Source organism: Corvus hawaiiensis, chromosome 2, assembly GCF_020740725.1.
Source record: "Corvus hawaiiensis isolate bCorHaw1 chromosome 2, bCorHaw1.pri.cur, whole genome shotgun sequence".
NCBI classification, from domain to species: Eukaryota; Metazoa; Chordata; class Aves; order Passeriformes; family Corvidae; genus Corvus; species Corvus hawaiiensis.
The window spans coordinates 41,670,406-41,695,512 of record NC_063214.1 but is presented as its reverse complement, the minus strand read 5'-3'; the positions used below and the strand labels follow the sequence as shown (position 1 = coordinate 41,695,512).

The window sequence follows — 25,107 nt, the reverse complement described above, 5'->3', positions numbered from 1 at the left end:
CCTCTTCTACTTAAAACTTCAAGCACATTTTTCAAAAGAGAAAAATCTTGCCTCTGGTGAAAGATCCAAGGAGAAAGCTGACATGTGTGGGATGAGGACTGTGGAGTGCTGGGAAATATTTGCTCTAACGGGGTGTATGAAATTCCTCTCTAAAACTGAAATGAACCTGGTCTGTGGTAGCTGTTTTGGGTTTGAACAGTTCAACTGGATGATGATGCAAAGAGAACTTTCGCGCCCAGGGGCTATGTAATAAACTAGTTTTCAAATGCAAACCCAGTTCCCATGAGCACACAATCCCATTTTCTCGCTGCAAGCTCAAAGCCCTGTGCTTAGATCAAGCTTTTTACCTGGAAAGGCCTACATTTGAACAGGCCTGGCCACAGCCAGGGGTCACTGGGGGATAACAGAAAATTTTCCCTTCTAGAGTGTAGCTCACTCTAGAATCAAATTCTTCATACTCAAACTTTCTTCTGCTACTAGAGGCAACCAGATTTCTTGTTCTCCTTCTTGTTCTCCTTCTTAATTTTCTTGTTCCCTGTAATGAACCAATTTTTTATTATGCTTATTCCTATTCCTGTTTTTCTTATTTTCTTGTTCTGATTCCTATTCTTATTTTTTATTTATATCCTTATCATAGAATCATAGGATGGTTTGGATTGCAATGGACTTTTGAAGGCCACCTAGTCCAACCCCCATGCAATGACAGGGGACATCTTCAACTAGATCAGGTTCCTCCTAGTCTGTCTTAATCTTTTCCTCTTGCTCTCTCTCTGCATCTACTACCACTTGTTACTATAATACTACTGGTATTAGCATCAGCATTACATGCTGGACTCACCCTTCAGCCCAAAACCCCCACGCAGAGCCTTCCCAGTTTAAGCAGCAGGGAAGAGCAGGCAGGATGAGCCAGCAGAGGGAGTGGCTCCCACACAATTTCGGTACGGGGGCAGACACTTTGCTGCCAGCTGGCTTTGCCCAGGAGTTGGCAGATGGCTGCTGGAGAATGGCGCAGGGGACCTGTTAGTGGTGGATGGGGACAGGGATGATGTAGGCTGGTGCTGCAGTCTTATTCGGGGTCGGGTGAGGCTTCAGAGCCCTGCAGGCAGAAGAGCCAGCACACACAGCCATCTGGGTAACACGATAAGGCACTCATGGCATCTGAAAAGAAAGGCTCACCCATCTAAAAAAAGTCCTGTGGTGAGGATAAGGCATTATTTAACACCTTAAGTGAAAGGGCTCTGACTTGTGCACCAGATTTAGGCTTGGGAAATGTATACAATGATTTCATTTTAAAAGCAGAGGTGCACAGAGCTGGCACGCAGATAATCATCATCATCAACAAATACCCTTATTTACAGATTGAGAGTATGATTTGGAGCTACCACACATGGCCCCACAGTGCAAGGAACTGTAGAAGCATCTAGATGAGGGCAGCCCCTTCCTCTCAAGCTGTTCAGTCTTAAAACTGAACAGTAAAACTGGTGGCACATGAAAACCTGATCGCCTGGGCTTTCCCTGCCTGTTTCTGGCAGGGTTGAGCTGCAAAAAAATGTTGGAGGCCTCAGGGTGAGAGGGTGCAGCAGAGAAGCAGGGTGTGAGATGTGCACTGAGAGGATGAAAGCCAGAGCTACGAGAGGGTTGCTACAAGAAAGCCAGAGAGGGAGTTTACAATGGCATGTAGTGATGGGACAAGGGGCAAGGGCTTTAAAGAGGAAAAGTTTAGATTGGACATAAGGAAGAAATTCTGTACTGTGAGGGTGGTGAGGCACTGGCACTGGCTGCCCAGAGAAGTTGTGGATGCCCCATTCCTGGAAATCTTCAAGGCCAGGTTGGATGGGGCTTTGAGCAACTGGGTTTCACAGAAAGTGTCACTGCCCAGGGCAGGGGTGTTGGAACTACATGTGGTCTTTAAGGTCCCTTCCCTGAATTCAGATGGAATTTACACCAAGCAGCTCTTTTCTTGCACACCAAATTGCGTTGCAGTTTTAATAGCAAGCCTACCAAAAAGGGTCATCTTAAATATGCTGCAAGTAACTGGCCAAGCAAGAAGACCTCCATCTCCTCATACTTTACACCTTTCTCCCTCCTGGAGCTTCCTTCCTTCCTTCTTTCCTTCCCTACCTGAGCTGATCAAGTCCCAAACCAGGGACTGGCGGAGGGATGTCAGCTGCCGCCACGGTCCTCTTTTCTCATTCTGAGCCCAGCTGTCCTGTAGGAAGCTTCACATGCCTGGAGGGTCACTGGCTGTCCACCCTGCTGCTGCAGGGAACTGAGGGTGTTCCCAGGGCACACAGGCACCAGAGGAGCCATGAAGAAGGAGTTAATGAGTCCACCAAGCAGCTGGAGAAGCCACCACAATGGTCAGGTGTGGGTATGACCTCCCAAGAGGTGGTGGCACTGCCATCTTCCAACTTTTAACTTGCCAAAAGTTCCATCACTGCCTCATCGCATGGTACCTGGGGAAAAAAGTTCCCTTTCAGCACTCAACCTTGCTGCATGTCCTCAGCCTCTAACAGGATGGGAGGCCAACACGGACCTGCGTCTCATCTCTTAACTGCTGCCCTGCTTTGTGTCAAACTGGAGGGTACTGGCACATGACTGAGTTCTGGACTGCAGCAGGGGCATGCAGGGTTACTCTGGAAAATATGCACACTGTTCATCTAAAGCTGAAGTGGTTGGTATGAAAGAAAATAGCTTGTGGTCTTCATACCTCGAGTCAATGAATTCCTGGGCCTTTTATAGCTCAGGAATGCTGGGCACTTGCGTTTGGTTTTACAAGGCTTCGAAGCCGGAGCTTAAGGTCTGGATGAACATTAATCACAGTGGCACGATGACAGCTGCTCGTGTTTTACCCTTCTCTCAGGTGGGACTGCACTGTGGACATTGTGCCCTGTTTTCCCCACTTGCTTTGGTTTGCAGGGAGGGGAGTTACCACCTTCAGGCTGACTTACCTGACTCAGAGTGGTCAAGGAACACAGCGGGGTGCTCAGACCAGCCCGGTTTGTTGGGCTGCATCCAGACTCCAGACTGGGGATTCTGATGACAAGCAGACACCTGGCAGCAGCATCCTTCCCTCCAGGGAGTGAGATCTGAACTTTTCACATGTTTCACTGCAGTGTACCTTAAGTCCAGACCCAGAAGGTATTTGAAGATGTTGGAAATCACAGCTTTTCCCCAAGAATGCACCTCACTGCTGTTTGTACATTTGCCCCTCTCAAACTTTGGGAGGAGAAAGCCCTGAACATGGTAACCAGCACAGAAGAGATGTCACAGCTGCACAGTGCACTGAATCCAAGTGAAGCCTGAAAAGGTCTGGTCATTTTGGGTGGGACTAGACTTTTGAACACTTCTAAATGGCAATCTTGCTAATATTTTTAGTTCTTCTGAGCTCTTTCCTTACATGTTGAAAGTCCATTACTTACTTTTGGAATCATGGATTTTAATGTTTAAAAAAACTGACTCCCGAAGTTGGCTTCTTTGCATGTTTATTCCTGACGTTAATATGCAAAATGTATTTAACCTGCAGAGTGTTACAGTGACATTCTTTTTTTTGGCCAGAGCATTTGGGTTGGGTGAAGACACAACCCAAAAATGGAATAAACCCCCTCCTTGTTATACCTGAACACAGCTGGCCATGAGGCTTTTCCCATCCTAATACTGGTTTGGCCTCTGTTAGTTTCTTTTCTTCCATGACCTTGAAAAACAAGGTATGTGCCAAAGTTTACTGTCAAATCTTGACTTGAAGGAAGCTGAAAAGCCACAAGCTCAACAGTCACCAAACTTTCATTCTTGGCCCAAGAAATACTTCCAACTGCCATGTCTTGAAGATGCAGTGACCAGATGGGTCAGACTGACCTGCATTTGCACAGGGAACACGTGCCAGGATCTGGGTGAAGCAAACTGCTCCTCAAACTTCTGCAACCCCCCTGGATCTTTGCTGACACACTCCTGCTCAGGACAGGTTGGTCTTTTCAACATGTGCAAGGATCTGGGGAGAGAAGGTTGGGACAGGCAGAGAAAAACTCACAGGAGAGAGAGGCCCTTAGTGGCATTCATGCCTTTCATGCCTGTAGCTCCCTGGGACCTGGTTCAGGAATTTTTTAACAGACACTTACAAGAGCATGTGAGAGCCTGCTGAGCAAACCTCCCTTACTCAAAGCCAGATACTCAGCTAACTTTTGCTCCCTTCCCCCCATTTATTTCAGTTCCATAAACAAACATAGGAACAGTATTTCCAACAGGCTGGAGCATTCCCCTTGCCTGCACTACAGCATGAAACGGGATCTGATCTTTATTCCTTGCTGAGCACAGTATATCATTCAAGAACATCTAGATAAAAAAGGTATTTAGGTACCTCACTCACACTGATCCAACATCTGCCAGATAAAGAAGCCCCAGACCCTCAAGAATAAAGTACAAAAAAATCAGTGGGAGTTATGTGCTTAGCAGGAACATAGGGCTAAAAAACATTCAGATCTTCACCAAAGTATCTCATTAACTTTCCACTCTCCTTTCCTTCCAGTGAAGATGATCTCACTAAAATCACGCTCTTCTGGTTTGGGCAAGCTCTCAGTTTGATCCTCTGCTTTGGAGACCCACTGAATTCATGCCTACATACACCTACTGGTGTCACCTGCTGTGGGGCCTTTCATTAACAACTGCCAAAAATGGAGAAGATGCAACCTTAAAAGTCCCTGAGGTATCCCATCTTAGTCTTAGCACACTGTTTGCAAAGCTTAAAGAATTTTTTTAAGTCCTTTCTTCCAGAGGACTAAATGTATTCACACTGGAAAAGTGAGAAAATAAACATGTTTATACATTTATTATATACAATAGTAAGGCACAAATTTAAACAGCAAAGAATAAGAAATCTTTGGCTGACCAACAGTATCAACATTTACTGGGGGTGACACATAACGTTCTTTGTTTTCCCCCCTATGTACAAATAACCCTCCAGCTGTACAACACTGTACACAAACTTCTCTGTACAACCAACAACAATAAAAAATGACAGTATTTTACAACTAGTTACCACCAACGTCACCTGGAATGGCTACAGCACAGTTTCCCAAAAACACAAAACAGTTCCAAGAACTGGGAAAGCCAGCACAAAGGGAGCTGCGCCGCTCTGCTGAGCAGGACTGACATATGGCAGTAGTATTCCATGCAAGTCCTGCCAGCACTTGGGCTGCAGGGAGACACACTGGTCCTCCAGACCTTCCCTCCAGGAAAACTAACATCTTTTGAGTTCAACACCATTGGTGAGAATGAACCTTTTGGTTTATTTGAGCTGTTGCCTACAACAAGAGTTGCCTACACACTGTCTCTAACAGTTTCCTATATGTGACCATGAATCTGGGGCAGCATAAAGTGTAAAGCCAGCTTTGGAAAGCAGAAACTGGAGAGACTGTGGTCTCCACAAGGAGGAGTGCTGTACTCTAGCTGACTTGGAGAAATCCAGCTGAACCACTACCAAACATAACTGAGAGCTGATCCATGCTGATCCAGCACTGTTTCTCCTGGATGCCTCAGTGTCTGCCTGCACACAACTTACTAAAGAGTTTCAGCAAAAAAAATATTACAGCTGGTAATAAAATGCTTAGGGATATCCAAGCACCTGGGTATCCTTATTTCTTGGATAAAAAGTAATGCAATTAAATAGTAACCAATATTTTACTTGTATTCCCTTGATTTGTCTTTCTCCTGCCCCATTCTTCCCACAGACACTTGAGGAAGGGCCATGGAGGTGGGTCAGTGGTGATGTCACGCACGGTCCTGGCTTTTATGCAAACAATTACAATGTTTAAATTAACTCTAGAGAAAAAAATAAAATTATCTTACAAGGCATATATTAAGCTGCATAATATCTTCCAAGGGTTTTATACCTTTGGTTTCACAATGCAAAGCTGCTAATACTTGAAACACACAGTTTGCTTCCTGCACAACTGACCTACCACTATGTTTAACAAGTGCAAAACTCAGAAAGAGGGTGACAACAACATACGTCTAATTCTAGGTACATGCAAAAATAAGTGCATAGCTTTAACATAGCAATTTTGTTCTTTTTCATAAAAAAGTTATCAGCCAGGCAGTATTGAGCACAAGGCTCTGGCCTGTGAAGGCTTTGAGTTCACAAGGATTCAGTTTTCAGTGAAAGCAGAGTTTAAAATGCCTGGTGTTCTCAACAGACAAGGGCTCTGATTTGTTTCCTATGGGAAGAAGTGACTTTGAGCCAGCCCTGAGTGCATGATTACTTCTAGCAACCATCACTTTTCCACTCTAGGCAGCTTCACATTACATCCCATCACTCTTTTTCCCACAGCCAAGCTCTCCTTAAAGTCATTATGGTGCACCACAAGGCTCAGGAATCACAAAGCCAATACAGAAATGCCTCACATAGGAAAATTTCCCTATCGGCATGTGCAGTGCACGAAGCCACAAGTAACACAGCGGGTGAGTTGGCTGCCTCTTACTGAATTCAGGGACAAAGCTGAAAATGAGAAATGTTCCACCCTGGGTAAAATAAGGTGAAAAAAACGTGCAGCGCAGCACAGAAAACACATGATGCTCACGTACTGCTTTGCAGTTAAACCCATCCCAGCCTGCTCCTACACCCTTTAATGTCCAGTCCCACATCAGCTTGAACAGCAGGTTTGTATGCTCAAGGAAGGTAGGATTTGGCTATAAGAATTGAAAGTAAGGAAAAATCTTGTTTTTACCACAAACACACTCATCCTTCCAATACTATGAACCAGTGCCCAGAAAGAGGTATCTTCTGATCTCACATGCAAACCCAGCTTAACTCCTCTAAAAACACACCCATGCAGCTCTCCTCTGAAGGAACTCTATAGCGCACAGCCCCTTAGGGAGCTGCTGGGATACTCCCCCAACTTTCCCTCCTGAAACCTTCCTATGGTTACAACAGGGTTCGCTTCAGAAGGGTCCCTCCCCCCTCTTCTACATTCATCCACCAGGAGAATTCCAGCCAACAACTGCTCCTACCAAAAAAAGAAGTCTCAGCAAGCTCTGAGGTTGCGAGACATGAATATTTGTACTGTAAATTTGGCTCCAAGAGAAACACTTGTCCAGCCAGGAAAGAGGCACCTGACCTGCCTGCCCAGGAAAACCACACCAATGCCACTCAAACAAATACTTAAAAGAACCTGCTGATTACACCTACAGACCAATTATTCACAAAAATTAAGTAGTGAAATTTTTGAGATTGAAACTTTTGAGAAATGCATTGATACTGAGGAAGATGTAAGTTTTTCCTGGATTACTAAGAAACTCACTCTGGCCTCCAAAGAGATGGGATTTCGCTTCCTGTCCTGGTTGCAGAGGCAGGAAAACAGAACAGCAGCATGCAACCAGTCTGTAACTTCAGTACTTTCTCTTTATGCCACAAAACACAGTTTCCTTTTTCCTCAACGATCCCCTTCTCACACCACTCTCCATTTTCAACGACCCCTTCTGTTCAGAAAATCCCAGATGTTCATTTCATTGCTCCTCTTCAGTGCTCTTGACTTCTCACCCGGTCAAAAGTCTCAACATATCAGACTCTAGCTTCAATTTGGGCATAAACTCCATCTTTTTCACACTCTCAGGGTTAGTTTTTAATGTTGGCACACCAAGGACCATCTTGGGCCTAGCTGTACACACACAAAACCCCAGAGATGCTGTCCTCTGCTCAGATGAGGACTTCCATCATGTCTGTATCTGGAAACTCAGGCTTGTGGAGCAGGCTGCTCACTCTGCCTTTGCTGTCAGGCAGCTTCCCGTGGCTAGAGTTCTCTGTAATGGAAAGAAGGGAAAGTCAGTCTTCATCCCAAATGCAACAGCAAATTGTTCAAAGCAAATATCAACCCATTCCTGGAAGGTAGGGCATGTATTACCTGTACATCCTACATACTGAAAGCCAAATTTGTTCAGGACACTAGGAACGTGTGATGCTGAATTCCCTGCACAATGACAGCAGGTGTCAGTGTGCACAGACCCCAAAGACAGGCACAAAGATGGTATTTAAGAGATATAGACCAAAGAACCTCATTAGCTAAAATCATAGAATGGTCTGGGTTGGAAGGGATGCTAAAGACCATCTAGTTCTGTGATAGTCAGCTCTTTTAATGATACATAGCACGTTTTTAGAGGGAAAGCTTGCTTTTGAGAGGAGATGAATGTGTAAGAAACAGGCTTTTTCAAAATAATGTCCATAAAATAAATGTCTCCTTTGCTAGGCTGCAAACCAGCAGTTTCCACCTTTCAAAAATAATTAAAATTCTACTTCTCCATCCACCGTAAAAAAAAAGATCTCCACTTTCTCCTTAATATTTCCCTCAGCTTTCCTTTAAAAATTAGGGAGAAAATTGTGCTTTAACTAACCATGGTTTCAGTTGAAAAAAAAGAGAAGAGTCTGAGTATGTGAGCAGGTGTGGAGTGTTTTCATGGTGTGAAACTCTACAGTTTTATATCTGGCAGCACGAATAATTGCAAACTCTGCCTGCCACAGGTGAACGAAGCCCTACAGAAGCTGCCAAGCACAAAGCTCTGCAAAGCCACTCTGGGCGGCCTTAGGAAGTTCTCTCTCAACAATTTTAGTTTCCTTGAAGAAACCTCCACTGCACCTTACAAACTGTGGCAGCATCACATACACACACCTTGCCCCCATTAATACTGATATGTCTCTGGGGGTTGCTGATAGCCCTGGGGGTGCTGACATTTTGCACTGACACAGGGATCTGGCAGAGCTCACCCAGTTTCTCACTGGCCACTCGTGTCCCCAGGGGCCGTGGGGCTGGGCTGTGTGATGGGGTGGTACCCAGGCGTCCCCGGCCAGGGAAGGAGGCGGTGGCAGGCCAGAAGAGCTCAGCAGTTTTGTCCGTCTGGGTGCTGCTGTCTTTGCTGCCCGTCTTCGCATGGGAGGCTGCCGGCACTGGGACGGGCATGCAAGACAAGGAGGGCAGAGGAGGAGGCTGTGAAGAGCCTGATGGGTGGTCATGGTGCTCCTTTCCCAAGAGCAGCCCTGAAAACACATAGAGGTCAGTCATATCCTGGCTCAAACGCATGTGCTGTCCCCCATCCCACCCTGGAGCTACAAGACACTGGGTATGTCTCAACTCATTTAGTTTGGCTTAGCTTTTTCCCTTGATGCTGCTTCTTCTGGCATCCATATGTACTTTCCTACAAAACAGCTTTTTGAAAGCAGCTTCCCCTCCCTGCCTCCCCTTGTGCACACCCATCCTAGTGGCACTTACTCCTGACACAGCCTCGCACACCTCCACACCCCCATCCTATGTGGCCCCAAACAAAAGGCAGTCCAACACTGATTTTCACATCTGATCTGCCACATCACATCCTGCTGTCCCATCCAAAGGGATGCTCACCCTCTTGATTAACTTTATTCAGGCTTTATTTCTAGCCCAAAATTGTTATTTACTCCCATGAAGTTGCAAACATTGTGTGCTTGTATCTGGGAAGACTTCCCTCAACTGTGGCTTTCTATAATCAGTGCAGAATGATTTAATATGAATAAAAATGTAATTAAGATACAATGCAAGGTTAAAGAATGACTGATTTTTGACTTAAGCACAAGGACGCACATTCTGCCCATGGAAAGTGCTCTGAAAATGAGCTGTCAGGGTAATGTGTGCCAAGGCACTTTTGCTAAGCTCAAGCAGAAGGATTATGACAGAGTAATGGATGAGCCAAAGCTTAAACTGAACTCACCTATGCTTCCCTTCCAGAGCTTTTCTTCCTTCCTCTCCTCAGCTATCTGGTTGCTGGTGAGCGAGGTCTGGCGCGAATGCACACCTGTAGCAGCGGCGATGGAGGGCACGGACCGAGCCGGCCGCAGGCTGGCACTGTCAGCTTTCCCAGGGTCCTTTCGTGACCGCTGCTGAAGGACCTTGATCATGGCATCCTTCTCAATTATTTTGGCATGGAGATTCTTTATTCTGCCAAAATACGAATGCTCTGCTTACAGGAATGGAAAAAACATTCATATGGGCAGGTCTCCACACCCAGGGGCAGCAGGGAGGCCTCCAGGGCAGATGCCCTGCTGTTCTGTTCTCTCTGGTTTTGAGATACTTGGACAAGGCAGCTCCTAGCAGTTCCTCCAAGGATAACCATGCACTTCAAAACAGACAGCATTTCTAGCTATTAAGCCAAAACTTTTCTGCAAGGTTAACTGAACCCATCTATGCTACGGTTTTACTAACCCAGAAGGAGCAGTGGGCAGTGTCAAGCACATTGTTATGTTCACAATACAAACACACAGGCAATTTTCACCCCTGTAATACATCAGGGCCAAATCTGGAAACTATGCTTTGGCAGACTGAGTTAACCCCAAGATTCAGGTCTGTTGTCAGCTGGAGTGAAGACATGCTGAAGTGAGTGGAAAGGTTCCTTTTGGTTTCTGTAAGAAAAAAAAGTCTGAGCTCTTCCTTCTCCCTCACTGCTGCAGAAACTATCAGCACATGGTGTTCAGAGCTGAGCAAAGATCGCTACTTCTCTCATACAGACCCTGAAGACTCTCAAATCACTAAAAAAATGGGATTATCTGAACTCTTCTCCAGGAATGTTTAACACCAAATCATACTGAACAACTACCACACTGTATTTTTCAAAAATGTGTACACTGTGACAGTCAAATGGCTAGCCTGACTGTGCTGCACAATATATAATACAATGCAGGTGCATTTTGTGAAGCAGTGAAAGCATTAGTTTTCATCATCACATGTTTAATTAACAATGTAAATACAAGATGCTAATCTATATTTATGAAGCCAGTGGCAAAACTCCACTACTTCCCTGGAAGTAGGAGTAGCTTGCATCTGTGAGTGAAAAACAAAACCCAAACCCAGTAAAAACAATCACTGGTGTTTTCCAAAAGCAACAAACACACCTTCTTTATAAAAGTGTCTGCACATTTGTGTCCTTGCATGACAGACTACTTTTAATAGTGGAACAGCCTCTGTTTTGTAAAAATGTTGGGTTTGCCACGGAAGGCTTAACAAGAAGATAGGGAGGAAGTTATCTAATGACAACTCTTTAATCCCTGTTTGAATGCTGAAGAGCAAAACTAAGTCAAAGTGAAGCCAAGCCCATTCTTTCTGGGCACGTAGGAAGGAACAGAAGGGCATCCTGGTTTATCTGAACCCAGCCCCACCACCACAGCAAGCAGGAATGGCACAGCATCCCTTACGTGTACTCCATGTCCTGGCAACGGCGGTTGGCTTGCACGATCTCCTCCTCCTCCTGCCAGCCCCTCACCTCCAGTGCTGTCTCACCGTAGCTGCCATTGCGTGAGTGGCTCGGGGCCGAGGCATCCCTGGAAAAGAGGGTCACCACAGTGAGTCAGGCTCCTGAGACTGTGAGGGTGGCTTCTGCAAGTGAGATTGAAACTTGCAAAGAAAACCCTAAAGCCACGTTCAAAGAGCAAGCTAGCGACGGTTGCCTGTCAAGCGGGTGGCTCCCTGGCATCGGGGCATCCTGTTGCAGGCTACTCTTGGCTTGGGCTGGGTCATTAATGCCATTAATTTAACTGGGTTAAAGGAACAGAGAGCATGCTGGAGTCATGGGTGACCCATACAGGGCTAACAGCCATCCAGAAGGATAGAGTCAGGCATCAGAGGGACTCACTCGCCAGATCCCAAGTCAACAAGACTACATCATGAACCAGTAACAAAGCTCTACACTTTGGACGTTGAAAAACAGCATAGGAATTGCTTCCTAGACTGGAGTGCAAAAGAAAATTCCATCCTGAGTCACGCACCTAAACACACTTCAAAGGGAAAACTCATTTTAGGATGTTTTCGGGGGATTTGGTTCCTAGGAAACTGATGTGCGAAGTTAATTATCCCGTCCTCCTGATCATTGGGAAGTCTCACTGCCTCTTGTGCTTTTGGCCACCACACTCTGACACAGACAAACTGGAGAGAGATAGTCCAGACATATGCAATGTGCATGGGAAAGGGTTTACACTAGGACATGTGAGGAATGGCTGAAGGGAGGAAGTTAGTTCAGACCAGGGAAGATACAACAGGGGCTATCTGTCTTCCAATATATACAAGGCTGTTTGAACATCAACTGTGTTCTGTTGCTCATCCTGTATGCCTGGGAAGGACAAGAATCAGTGGAGGTAATTTGCAGTAAAGAAGTTTAGCTTAGCTATCATGAAAAACATTTTAGTTTGAAGATTAATGAAGTAGTGAAAAAGGAGATTTAGGCAACAAAATTTCCCTTGTTACAGGTTTTTAAAACTAGGCTAAACGACCTTGTTGCAGGCCATGGGATGGGTGCAGCCATATACAATGTCCCTGCTCACTCCGCCGGTGTGCTGGGAGGAGCTGCCTTACCTGTGCTGTGTAATTTGGCACCTTCAGACTGCCAGAGGCCATTGCTTGAATCTGGTGCCTAGATCTGATAAACTTTTGGACCTGGTCAGAAGGATAAATCCTGTCTTAACCAACTATTGTATTTCACTGGCATCACACCTTGGACAAGTGCATTAACCCTGGCAGTGCAACTCAGCAGGGAAAGACAAGAAACATCCAGCCTTAAGAAAACACCCATTTTGTGTTATTTCCCCATGCTTTCCATGGTGAACAGAGCTGCCTGCTTGCAGTGAGGTCATCTTACCTCTCCGTTGCTGCTGTGGCTGCAGCATTCATGGCAAAGTGCCGGATCGTACTCTCCTCCAGATATTTCTGCTCCCACTTGGTCATGTCAGCTTCCAAGGCCAGGATCCTCTCCTCCTTCTCCCGCACCAGCTCCATGAGGGCTGGGGCATTATGCTCCGGAAGGCTGCTTGCCTGGTAGCTGCCCTGCCTCTGCCAGTGGAAACAGTGACAGATATTCATGCCCTGCCAAGCATGGGAGATGCTGACCCTTTTTTCCTCAATTTTCTGGCACATACAAAGACATCACCATGTCTTTTGACAGGGGCAGGTGAAAACCCCAGGCTAAACCCTTTAGCTTGCTGGAGAACAGGCAAGTTGACCATATGTGCTTCCCCAGACCATGCTGACAGAAGCAGGGATTTGGCTGCTACCCTGGATATGCAGAGATTTCCTGGGATACCCCAAGCCAAGGGGGAAAAAAGTTGGTAGAAAAAGAAGCAATGAAGCTTTAAAAGATATATTCTTCTTGCTAGGACTTCATGCCCATGGCTGGGCAGTGCTTAGTATGGACAGGCAGTTATTTGCAGAGGGTTTATATATTGAAGCTGAAAAAAAAGCACCTTGTGACCTAGTTACATGGCACCCCGTTTAAAGCAGCAGCTGGGAGAATACCCCAGACATGCATTTAAGCTTGTCCCTTCTGGCACATTAGTTCTCTTGTGCCCTCAGGGGATGCTTTCTGTGGTGTAACAGCTAACTTTCTAACTAGAGGGGCAGAAGATCCCCAGGCACTGTGGAGTGGCTCCCATTGGATGCTGACAAGCAGCAATGGGTGCGTAACTCTTTCCATCTATTCTGCAAGGAAAGTGCTTGTCCAGGCAGGATTTATTCCACCCAGTTACAACACTTAATTAAGTCACCTAAGCAGCATGGGTAGCTACCCTGAGCTTCTCTCACTGCTGATAGAGAGCAGAGGCAGATGGAGATCCACTCCTTGGCTCAGCAGAGGGATGAGTGCACACTGAGGGGAGAGGCATGAACCTCTGGGAGAACTCAGTAGAAACAAATTCATTTTTAAATAAAAAATGCAAGAGATTTGTTATACTCCATGGTGAACAGTATTGTGCTAAAGAGGAAACCATGTCTCAGGAGCACTGGCTTCTCATTCATGCTGCACCTTGAAGTTCCACTGGCAAAGCTGTACCACCAAAACTAGAGATACCAGGGAAGGGCTGCAGCCTTTGCCTCTGGTGCAGTAATAACGTGTTTGGAAGATGCTTTCTGGAAATGCAATATGAATCAGCCCTTGGAAACAACGGCTGCAACTCTGCTCCTGCAAAAATACAGTCAAATCTCTGGCAGGAAGGTACTATTTTGGAAGTGTGGTCCTGATGGTATCTTGGGACATCACAGGTGCTTGTCATCTTCTGAGTCAAAAACATCTGCCAGCCCTGAACACTGAGCCTGCAACGCTGACTGAAAGAGTTTGTTTATTGGTCCCAATTCGTGTGTCAGTGGTATCAGTGATAAGGAAGATTTGCCATTTGGACTCAGCTACCAGCAAGCCAGGGACAGAACAGATTCTGGCTCATCGTCTCCTTGTGTGCTGGGTCTCTTCTGCTGACTCTGGTAAAAATGAGAAAATAAAATCTCCTTTTTCTCTCTGCAATGAGAAAATATTTCAGTAGCTATAACTTTGATAACTCAAAGAAGACAGCTCTGAAGCAAAAAGCTGGGGTATTTTGATGCCACATGATTCTCTGCAGTGCTGTGGCTCATAAACAGTATGGATAACAGTAGTAAAAACACCCCGAAGTTTTCTCTCAAAGCTGATACATGAGACAAGAAGTTAAGAGTATCTTTCCTCTTAAAACTTACTAGATGGAATGGGTGCTGGCATTTGAAAACTATGTCAACTTAAAGGCCAATTCCTAATTACACTGCCAAAAAAATTTTAAAATGAAAGAATCTGTAAGTTACAGAGGAATTTTCTGCCAAAGTGAACAGACATAGCCTGAACTCCCAAGACAAGGACTTGAGCGACAGTGTATCTCTGTTACTTAATATATCAATTTGTCTCTATCCCCAGCCTTTCTTAGTTCTAGTTTTATCTTCACTTGAATTTTAATTGTATTTTTCTCAGATGTCCTTTTCTCAAATGGCATTAGCATGTCATACCCCATGTAATTCCTTTGTTAAACAGGAAGAGAGTTGGCTAAGGGGGAACTGAGAAGACTTGAACACCAAGCCCAGGGTGGACTGGGCAAGAAAGACTTAACACACTTCTATGGCAGCAAGAAAGAGCCAAGATGAATGAGAAGGGCCTGCAGGGAGAAGCAGCAGAGTGATACCTTGGCAAAGCTGCTGGGGGGCTTGCCCTGCCCTGGGGCTGCTGGAAGGAAGGGGATGCTCTCAGGTCTGGCCACCTCATGACTCTGCAAACCACTGACACTGACCCTGACCGTAGAGCTATTTGCCAATGGCATACTGCCAGCAGGATCAGCCCCTCTGCTTTCTGGCAGCACAAGCTCTGTGTAACAGCTGCTTTGGTGTCCACTAATGGCTTATAAATAAGGAAAGGTTATAGTAACAGATGCGTGTGATGACAGATACGAATGAGCCCTTCAGGAGTTCCAGGAGCATCATGCTTTGCTTATGTTGCTGGTTTTTCCCCAAGCTGTAGTTTGATACATTTAGCGTATCTGCGCACTCTCCTCCAGAGCCAATGCCCACCTATTTGGCACTTGGTACAGGCTGCAGCCTGGAAATTCTCCCTGCAACCTCCTCATGCTTTATCTTTTTCCTGTTCAGAGACGACTGGACTTGGGACTTAGGGATGAAGGTGTTATAACAAAGGAATAACTGTGCATAAAATATAAGCATAACAATACCCCTCTAAGGACACAGGGCTGCCAAAAAACAAGGGGACACACAGAAATGCCAATCTATACTCCTAGCCCAGTCTGGACTGGATTGATACATAAATAATTTATTGTCTGAAGATGCCATCACTTGGCTCCAGATCTGTCATGGGTTGAGGTTTCCGTGAACCACATACATCAAGCTTTGCGCAGAACAAATAAGGGCCTAGGTCTTGCCCCTACCAGTTTCCACATCATCCCACTTGGCTTTTTCAATGAAACATCAGCTAAAATTTTTGGGATAAATCTCACTTGTACCGCACCTTTCCTCTCCTCCTTCTCTGTGGAGCTGAGTTTTGCACAATCTGTCATTGCTAGAGAGAGAAACCTGGAAGGACATTTTCCCCTGCCTGCCCTTGGGCAGGGGAGCCAGGACATCCCAGCCCAGCAGCAGGCAGGGCTCAACTGTGTCCAGAGTCCCACAGCAGAAGGGCCGCATACTCTGCTGAAGATCAGGAATAAGAATCATAGAGTGGATTGGGTTGGAAAGGACCTTCAAAGATCATCTAAATCCAGCCCTCCTGTCATGGGCAGGGAAAACTTCACAAGCTCAAAGCCCCATCCAACATGACCTTGAACATTTCCAATGATCCAGGACCCTATCCAAATGAATGGTTTGGAGGAAAGCCCAACAACCTGAATCCAAAAGCAAGGTGGCACCTGGCAGGGATGCAAGTGACCATCTCTGTTAAAATCAACACCAAAGGCCCCATGCTGGGGTCCTGCCCATATCACCCTGTCCTCACCTGCTGCATCCTCAGCGAGTCCAGCTCTCGCTCCAGGCGTGTGCGCAGCCGCCGCTCCATCTGCTCCCTCTTCTCGCAGGCCGCCTGCAGCTGTGTGAGCGCCTGCTGCAGCTTTTCCACCTTCTCCACATAGGCCTGCTTCCTGCGCAGCTGTGGGGTACAGGGGGTCAGCAGTCTGGAGGGCACTGTACCCCACCCTCGGCCACTGGGACCCCTGTGCACTGGCAGGCATGCACTGAGCTCGAGCATGGCTTTGGTCATTTGCTTCCAAGAGTTTTCCTAGGGAAAGGATAGTGCCTCTTTGATGGGCAGGGAATGTGCACAGCAAGCATTGCTGGGGCAGATCTACCCTTTTCGGAAGGAATGCTGCCCAGATCTTCCACTCACTGGGAATCTGCTAAACATGAACCCCCCTGGCCATTTCTAAGCAAGAGCTGTCATGTTGGTGGATACTATTTGGGCAAACGCACAGGCTGGACCCAGTTAAGAGGAATCCCCGTGGGTTTTATTGACTGGTGACACTTGGCACACTGCCTGCACCCAGAGGGGCTCTTTTTTCACTCTTGCATATTTGCTCAACACAGGTGGAACAAGTGGAGTGCCAGCAGCCAGAAGCTCTCCACCTACTTTATCCTGCTCACAGGCTTGTCCATGCTGATCTGGAGATGGTACGTCCAGGCAGCTAAAGCCAGGCCCTCTTTACCTCTATAATGCAATTACTGAAGGGCTAAACATGACCCAAGGATTGTGCAATGCAGGGTTTTACAACCAGAGATTGCTCAAGCAGCATACCCCAAAAGGGGTATGAATTCCTCTTCTGTCACCCTAAATCCATCCATGTCACAGGTGAAGTGAAACAGGCTTGCTCACAGCAAAAGCACAGCTTGGTCTAAACAAACCTCCCTAACAAGTGGCACCAACAACTGGCAGAGTGACCTCCTTATCCTTGCTGCAATCTAGGCTAATGCTTACAGCTCCCTGGGCTTTCCATGAAAATTAATGAGATTATAATCCCCACTAGTCTCTGGCAGCAGCATGAAGACTGCATTCCTCAGGAGCTCACCACTTGGCAAGACCCACAGAGCAGAGGCTTCTTGCAGAATGTGCTATTTTGGCAGTAGGAAGGTGTTTGTGTCACCTCCAGCCACACCAGCGTGCATCAGAGAGGGCTGGGGAGCTCCCTCAGGGTCTCTTTTTGGCAGCAGACCTCATCTGCTCTCCCGTGTCCTGCCAAATGCTGCAGGGTCCATCTGTATCACAGCAGCCACAACTTGGCTTTGGAGCAGTCCCCTAAGCCCCAGGGTTCACACACTCACACACCTCTGCCCTTGTGGGTGAGGCGATGCTCACGTGTCCACTGCCTTCGAAAACAATTCTGCAGGAGATGTGCAACAAGACAGTTCTCACATTCATAAATTTATAGGGAGGTTCTCGAGCCAATTCTGACTTTTCTATTCTGCATGTAGATTCATAAGCAAAAAAAAAAAAAAATCACACATGCATTTAAAACACAAAATAGAAAATGTTGTAATTCAAATTAATTTGGGTTGCATGGAAGCATGGATCCATAAGGGAGGGGCGACTACAATCAGAGACATGTGACATTAAGCTCCAACACCTCACAGACACACAGACTCCAAAAAACCTCAAAACTGGATGGCACCTGGAGAGGTACTAATCTATCCTCCCACTGCATGGTAGGATCAACTGTACATAAAACCTGGCACATATCTGTATAAGCTGTTTACAAAATCATCCAGGGGTAGGAACTACACAACCTATCCCTGTAAACTACTTCACAGCTTATTTTCCTTTACTGCCAGAAAACTTTTACATTAATGCCTAATCCAGCTTTCTCTTATGCAATTTAAGCAAATTACTTCTTGTTCTATTTCCAAACTGTGATCTATTAGAGCAAGAAGCATTTAATTAAACAATTCACTTCTTCACTACATCAGCAAACTTGCCTGAACACTGCCCTTGTCCTAGGGATTAGAAAAATAAAGATAAAGAAGAGCTAAGGCTAAAAGGGGATGATCCAAGCAAATAAATTTGAGTAAAGATGAGTGAGTCTTGGAAAAATATCTGTGCTAGAAACATAACTCCAGTTTGAACAATCAAATTCTATAGATATGACATTTGAATGAATTTGAATTATGAGACTGTAAGAGATGGAGAATCCACTATCACTCTAAGTAGATTGTTTCAGTGTTAATTACTCTTAACTCCTTATTTCCAGCCGGACTTGCTCAGCTTCAGCCTCCAAACACTGCATCTCATTATTTCCTCTTATATTAAATAGCAGTATTTATCTCTCTGACAACAATCCCTTCTTCATCCATCCCTGGATGGATGAAGGGAGAGCAGCAGATATTGTCTACTGTGGTGGCTGGTGTGGGGTCTGTAGCTCAGACCCAGGAAACCATAACCGGTTCGGACAGATGGTCCTGGGAGGAACTGTCTTCCCGGGGCCCGTGTAGTTTTCCCTCAGCCACGGGAGTGCCTTTGCAGAGAGGCTGTCAGCCCTTTAGTGATTCAGCAAGAGTGATTTCAGCTCTTGTTCTGTGAGGCAAACCCCAGGCCAGACCAGGAGGAGAGACAGGAGGCTCGTAGAGCAGTTCCACATGAGGCAGCTTTATTAGCCTGCACCCCGCGAAGTGGAGGCCAGGGACGAGCTCTCCAGTCTCACAAGGGCAGAGGGCTAGATCTTTTAGGGGTACAGGGGTGGGTGTGAGAGGGTAAAAGCCGTGGGTTACAAAGGATCTGCATAGGATCTCCAAGAGGATCATGGGTCTGTGTCCTCTCTCGCTGTAACTGAAAGGTGGCTCCCTTTTCCAGGGGGATTCTGCTGGGAGGTTATGCAATCTCCCTATCTCAGCAGGCCTCCCTCCAGGGCAGAGGCTGGGCATACCCCACAGTCTACCTCGACTTCAGCAAAGCTTTTGATACTGTCTCTCACAACATCCTCATAGGTAAACTCAGGAACCGTGGATGAGTGGACAGTGAGGAGGATTGAGAATTGGCTGAAGAGCAGATCCCAGAGGGTGGCACAGGGTCTGGTTGGAGGCTAATCACTAGTTGCGTCACCCAAGGTTCAATATTGGGCCCAGCATTGTTTAACCTATTAATCAATGACTTGGGTGAAAGGGTAGATGCCTCCTCAGCAAGTTCCCTGCAGATATAAAGCTGGGAGGAGTTGCCGATACTCCAGAGGGCTGTGCAGCCCTTCAGAAGGACCTCGACAGGTTGGAGAGATGGGCAGAGAGGAACCATCTGAAATTCAACAGGGGCAAATGCAGAGCACTGCACTTGGGGAGGAATAGCCCCATAGTCTAGTACAGGGTGGGGGCTGACCTGCTGAAAAGCAGCTCTGAAGAGGGGGCTCTTTACTATGTAGGTGACCAAGCACTGCAACAGATTGACCAGAGAGGTTGTGGCGTTTCCCTCACTGTAGATAATCAAGAACCATATGGACAAAATCCTGTGCCATGTGCTCTAGGATGACCCTGCTTAAGCAGGGAGGCTGGACCAGACAACCCACTGTGGTCCCTTCTAATCTTACCCATTCAGTGATTCACATTCATGTGCATGGACCGAAGCTCAGCCAACTTTTCCCTTTAATTCCTCCCAGCAAAGAACAGCTTCTGGACCCCAAATAAATTGTACAGCTGCTTTCTGAGTCCTCTCCAATTATTCAGTTTTCTATTCAAAGCATGGAACAGATACTGATTCCAGCAGCAGTCTGCTAAATGACATGTGGTGATAATACCACCTACACATGATGAATTAAATCCTTCTACTAGCAGGCACTCAGGATAATGCAGATTTACATAGCAGACTATCTTATGTTAATTCAACTTAGTAGCTATTGCTTATTTCTCAGGGCTTGATTTAAAACGCTGTTAATTACATGCCAGCGGTAGAAGAAATCTGGATGGATTTACAAAGCAGTGCATGAGCTAGAGCTCAGTTAACAATAATAACAGTCATTTTGATTTGACTGAATTTGCGTTTTCTTCAATATATTGCCAACTATAGTAAAAATCCCTGCTTTAAAATGAAGGTTTAACACTGCAGTTTATCTTCTGCATGTGTCTAATTAAGATCCAGAAACACTGGAGACTGTTGAAAAGGTGCTCTGATTCAGCCATGAAACAAGACAAAAGGGAAAGTGAGTGATGGAACTTGGGCACATGCTGGCAGTCTCAGATTAACTGCACTTCACCCAAGCTGCCTGACACTGCCTTGAACAATTAAAACACAGCAGCTGGGCTAAAATTCATTTGAACTGCCCGAAGAATGAAAAAAGAAGTTAAAAGGTACCAGATCGACATGGGTTAGTCAGGCTGAGGACTCTGATATACTCTGACAAATACCACTGCATCACTTTCATATATGTCACCTCTGAGATCTACCATGCCCCAGGCAGGAGATTACCACCTCTGTAACACCTACAGTGCCCCAGGCAGGAAGTTACCACCTCCATAACACCTGCCATGCCCTGGGCAGGTTAGGAGCTCCCTAGAGGGGAGCATCTAACCTATCCTCAGCTCTACCAGTCCACAATCCAGGATCCAGCAGAGGCACATTTCTGTTGGATGACTAGAGTAAAACCTGACTGCTGCCAAGCTCTTAGAGCCCTAAGGCTGCAAACATATTTACTACAACACAGCAGGCATAAGGTAGGTTCTTGAACCACCTGCCTGGAAATCACTGTATATGCTTCTGCCTTCACTAGTCTCTACTCAGCAAGTCAATGTTACCTGCCCATACCACACTGGCAGTCTGTGGACCAGACATGAGCTAAACACGATTTCTTCCCATCCCCTGCATGATGCCATGAGTGTAGAAGCAGATGTTGCCACCTAAAACATTCCTTTATTCAGCCCTTTGTAATGAAATGCAAATAGAAAACCTCAGGTAGCCTTTAAGCCAAACAGTAACAAGTGAATTATGTACAGATTAAAGATACACTGGCTCCTGCAGCTACCCTAAAGGGACTACCCCAAATACACCAGGATGGTGAGCAGGCTTTAGGCTAACTAACAAGGGAGCAGTTAAACTTAATGTGATCCTCTTCTTGCTGCCGAGTGCATCCATCCAAGGAAATGGAGTTTTCAAAATGTTTCTAAACAGGGAGTTGGAATGGGCCAATGGTCAGGTACAAAGCAGCAATGCCATCAGCTCTTACATATAGTACCTTAAATCTTCCAGACTCTAAGTAAGCATTGGTTAGCCTAACAGGGGGTCTGTCACTGCGGTATCATTAGATACCCCAACAAAAATCATTCAAAACTCACTGAGCTCAATTGTCCCTTCATCTTTCCAAGACAATGAATTTAACTGCAGGTATTTGGGAAAGGCTTTCTCTGCTCCTCACAAGACCCTTTGCATCTGTGCACCCAGCAGATTCCTGTGGATTCCCCCCTGCCCTGTGCCAGCTCTGGGGAGGGCGCAGGTGGAAAACGGGGCTCTGAAGGGGAACAGAGCTGCCCAAGATCATGCCAACACTGTGCCAGAGCCTGAACCTCTACCAAATCTGCTAGGGTAATGGTTCACCAATGGCCTTCCCCTCACCAATGACCTGCTCACTCAAGTAGTAAAGATTATGTTTCTTTTACTCCCCATAAAACACTCTCCCTCTGTTGGTCCCATCAACAGAGATTTTAGGGGTCTAAAAGGTCAAAAAGGCCTGTTTTGACAGTCTTGACCGATCTGCAAGAATGCACAGACTTTTAAATAGTTACTAGAGCCACACCTCCTGATTTGAAGATCCTTAAGGAATACAGTAAATTGAGACTTTCTTCACCAGTAATGGAGAACTGATAATGTCACTCTTAGTTATAATTAAAACTGAGCATTATTTCCACTTTGAATTCACCTGGTTTCAGCTTCCACCTACTAGGTATTGTTCTGTCCGTCAGTTTAAAGAGCCCCCTGTGCCTGGGATTTCTCTTCCTATCTGAATACCTATTTTCATTATCAGGCTTATATGATTATTGCTTAAAGACCTCTTGGAGTTTTGGACTTCAGTACGACAGGTTCTCTTCAGCTCTCAAATAAAACCTGTAGCTCTAAATCCTGGTCAGTCTGCTTCCAGCCAGATCAGCAAGACTTTTTAAGATGCGAAGTCACCAAACCCTGCACTACCGTGTTGCTGTGCGTATCTCAAAAGCTTCCTGGTATTATTTGGCAAGGAATGGGATGCAGTAACACCACATGTCTGTATCACAGTCCAGGCCAGTGAGTAGTCAGTTTTTAATTCAATTTTTCTGTTAAATCCTACCATTGCCTCAGCCACCAGCTAGTTAAATTTGATCTTGCTTCTGATTACACACTGAAGGATTTGCTCTACACACATCTATGGTCTCCTCTGCTTGCTTGTTTGGCTCAGTACTGTATTAACTACACATGTTCTCTATAAAAGGGCCAGTGCAAGCGAAACAGGAAGACCTAGCACCCTGTCGGTAGAAGAGAACCAGGACTTGGATGGAGAAAGGCCTAACCATGAGCCATGTCTATCCCCAGAGCACAGAAATACCGTCCATGCCTCACCTCCTCTTCCAGCTTGATAACCTTGGCTTGTGCATTGTTTAGGGCCTGGTCGAGGATTTCAATGTGCCTCCGCTGGTCCTCATTGGCAGAACGCACAGCTGCCAGCTCCATCTCCAACTTCTCCTTCTCCTTCAAGTGCTCTTTATCTGAAAGAAAGACAAGAACAAGAGCCACTCCATGAGCACAGCTCACCAGGCCACACACCAGAGGTAAGCTGCCACCTCCCTAGGAAAGCAAAAATTACGTGAAGCAGCAGCGAGTAGGGCCTTTACAACACAGTGCTGAGACACAGTGGGCAAGAAGCTTCTACTGCCAGGGCTCAGCCCCTCAGTGCCCAGCCTTACACCAGCAGCAGAAACAAATGGCAGCTTGGACTGCATCTGCACTAGCAGAGCTTGTGGACCCCAGCACTGCCTCACAGCTCTCCATTCTGCTGAACTGCTAGCACATCCCACAGTAAAATTTTGGCTTGCACCAACTACCCCTTTTTTAAACAACACCCTACATCAAGGGCTGCTTATAGCTGCCAGCTTCAATGCTGCTACCCTTCTGTAATGGGCAGGAAACCTCAGCCCCACGGATGTGGACTGTGCTGTGCCTCGTGCTTTTTATTTACAAGGATGGAGATCGTGACATACAGAAAATTTGAAGGAGCTGAATAATAAACACAAATCTGTGCTGGAGAGCCTGAAAATGGAAAGAGGGGAAAGCAGTAATGAAGAATATGATAGGAGGCCTCTGCACAGGCTTTCTCTGACCATGCAGAGAGAAGGGAGGCGCCCTGGGAGCCATTTCAGCCCTATGGAGATCCTGGGTGACCTTCCAGACCTGCAGGACTTAAAGATCCAATGATCAGTGCTCCCTCCTGTTAAGCATCACAAGCGATTCTAAAGCATGTAGATAATCTCTGTGCTGAAAAATCATCCTTTTTTGGGGTAAGATTTAAAACAACATTAAAAAAGCAAACAACTGGCTAAATTCAGTCAGCTCCGCTCAGATCTTTGTCTTCAGCAACAAACTGCAGGCCCACCATTGACTTTGCTGGCAAGCTGCCTGGGGAAATGCTTGACTCCATCTGCTTCTGCCCTGACAGTGCTGAGAAGCCATTTCTGGGAACATGAGTGTCACAGGCCAATCACTGCATCCCTGATGTCAGAACACAAAGTTAAAGACTGGAGTGAGCAAGGGATCAAGGTTTCATTCAGTGACATCTGAGATTTCAAAATCTGGCCTTTGTTCTGAATGACAACAAAAATAGAGTTGCCTCCAGGAAGGAAATTTCCTCCAAAAATTTACTTGGCATCAATTAATGTTTGTTTTGATTTTTGATTTTTAAAACATAGCATTACATAATCTATTATTTTTTAACTGAAATGAAAAGTTGCTTCAAAAACACTGAAACATGGGAAATCTGCCTGTGAGGAGCCAATTCAGTTTTGTTATGCCTCAACAATGGTTGTCAGAGGCATGTGGCGGGAGGGAGTGTACAGGTGCCACTTGCAGGAGACAACTGGGGTAGAGGAAAGCCTCCTCTCCGGGAGACTTCACCTGGCACCACCTCCAATGAGGCAGTCAGTAGGAGACACTGTGGAGGGGCTTCTCCGATCAGGTCGCGAAAAGGTGTCCACCAATGGATGGCACAGGTTGGACTGGACCAATGGTCCCCTGCCAGCAGCCGGACTTTGGGAGGGGCCGGGGGGTATAAAAGCTGCGTCAGGGCTCCCCGCTGCTCGCTACTGTTCGCTGCTGCCACTCGCTCCCTCCTTTGCCCTGGCCCCAGCCTGCCTTCTGGCTCTCGTGCCCTCGCTGGCTTGCCCTCGCACCTGCCCTGCCTCCCTGTGCACCTGACCGTTCGTTACAGTGGGGATTCTGTAACACGATGTATCAAACAAGGAGGCCCGTGGGAAAGAAATATATATGGACGGATTCTTGCTAGATGTTTCAGAGATGTTTATTTCTCCAGCCGCATGGCTGGGGCTCTGCCGAGGAACTGCTCAATCACGGGACCCGAGGGTCCTTGCCGGGCAGGGAAACACAAAACAACCAATGGGGAAGGAGGCTGACCAGGGGCAGGGAAACCCCGTGTGTCCCCCCCAGGGCCCCTCTCCCAGGGCTACATGGCAGGGGGAGGGACCCTGACATTTCACCCATTTATTTTTAACAAAAAGAGATTTAAAACTTAACATTGAAAACAACTGGATAAACTTAACAAGAACAGTTTCAAAACAAAACAAGCCACCTTCCTGAGCCTTTAAATGTCCAAACAGA

At 46.3% G+C, this 25,107-nt stretch overlaps 1 protein-coding gene across 2 annotated transcripts in view; it reads right to left on the bottom strand.

Annotated features, from left to right (window-relative positions):
• Positions 1 to 4,798: 4,798 nt before the first annotated feature.
• AMOTL1 (angiomotin like 1) overlaps positions 4,799 to 25,107 on the bottom strand; it is a 79,691-nt gene continuing 59,382 nt past the window's right edge. For both annotated transcript variants that reach the window (XM_048294578.1, XM_048294579.1), the window contains 7 exons: positions 22,840 to 22,985; positions 16,285 to 16,434; positions 12,637 to 12,827; positions 11,201 to 11,326; positions 9,724 to 9,950; positions 8,750 to 9,019; positions 4,799 to 7,791 (listed from right to left, as the gene is read on the bottom strand). In XM_048294578.1, the coding sequence (XP_048150535.1) occupies positions 7,688 to 7,791; positions 8,750 to 9,019; positions 9,724 to 9,950; positions 11,201 to 11,326; positions 12,637 to 12,827; positions 16,285 to 16,434; positions 22,840 to 22,985 (1,214 nt within the window). In that variant the 3' untranslated portion in view covers positions 4,799 to 7,687. The remainder of the gene's footprint in view (positions 7,792 to 8,749; positions 9,020 to 9,723; positions 9,951 to 11,200; positions 11,327 to 12,636; positions 12,828 to 16,284; positions 16,435 to 22,839; positions 22,986 to 25,107) is intronic.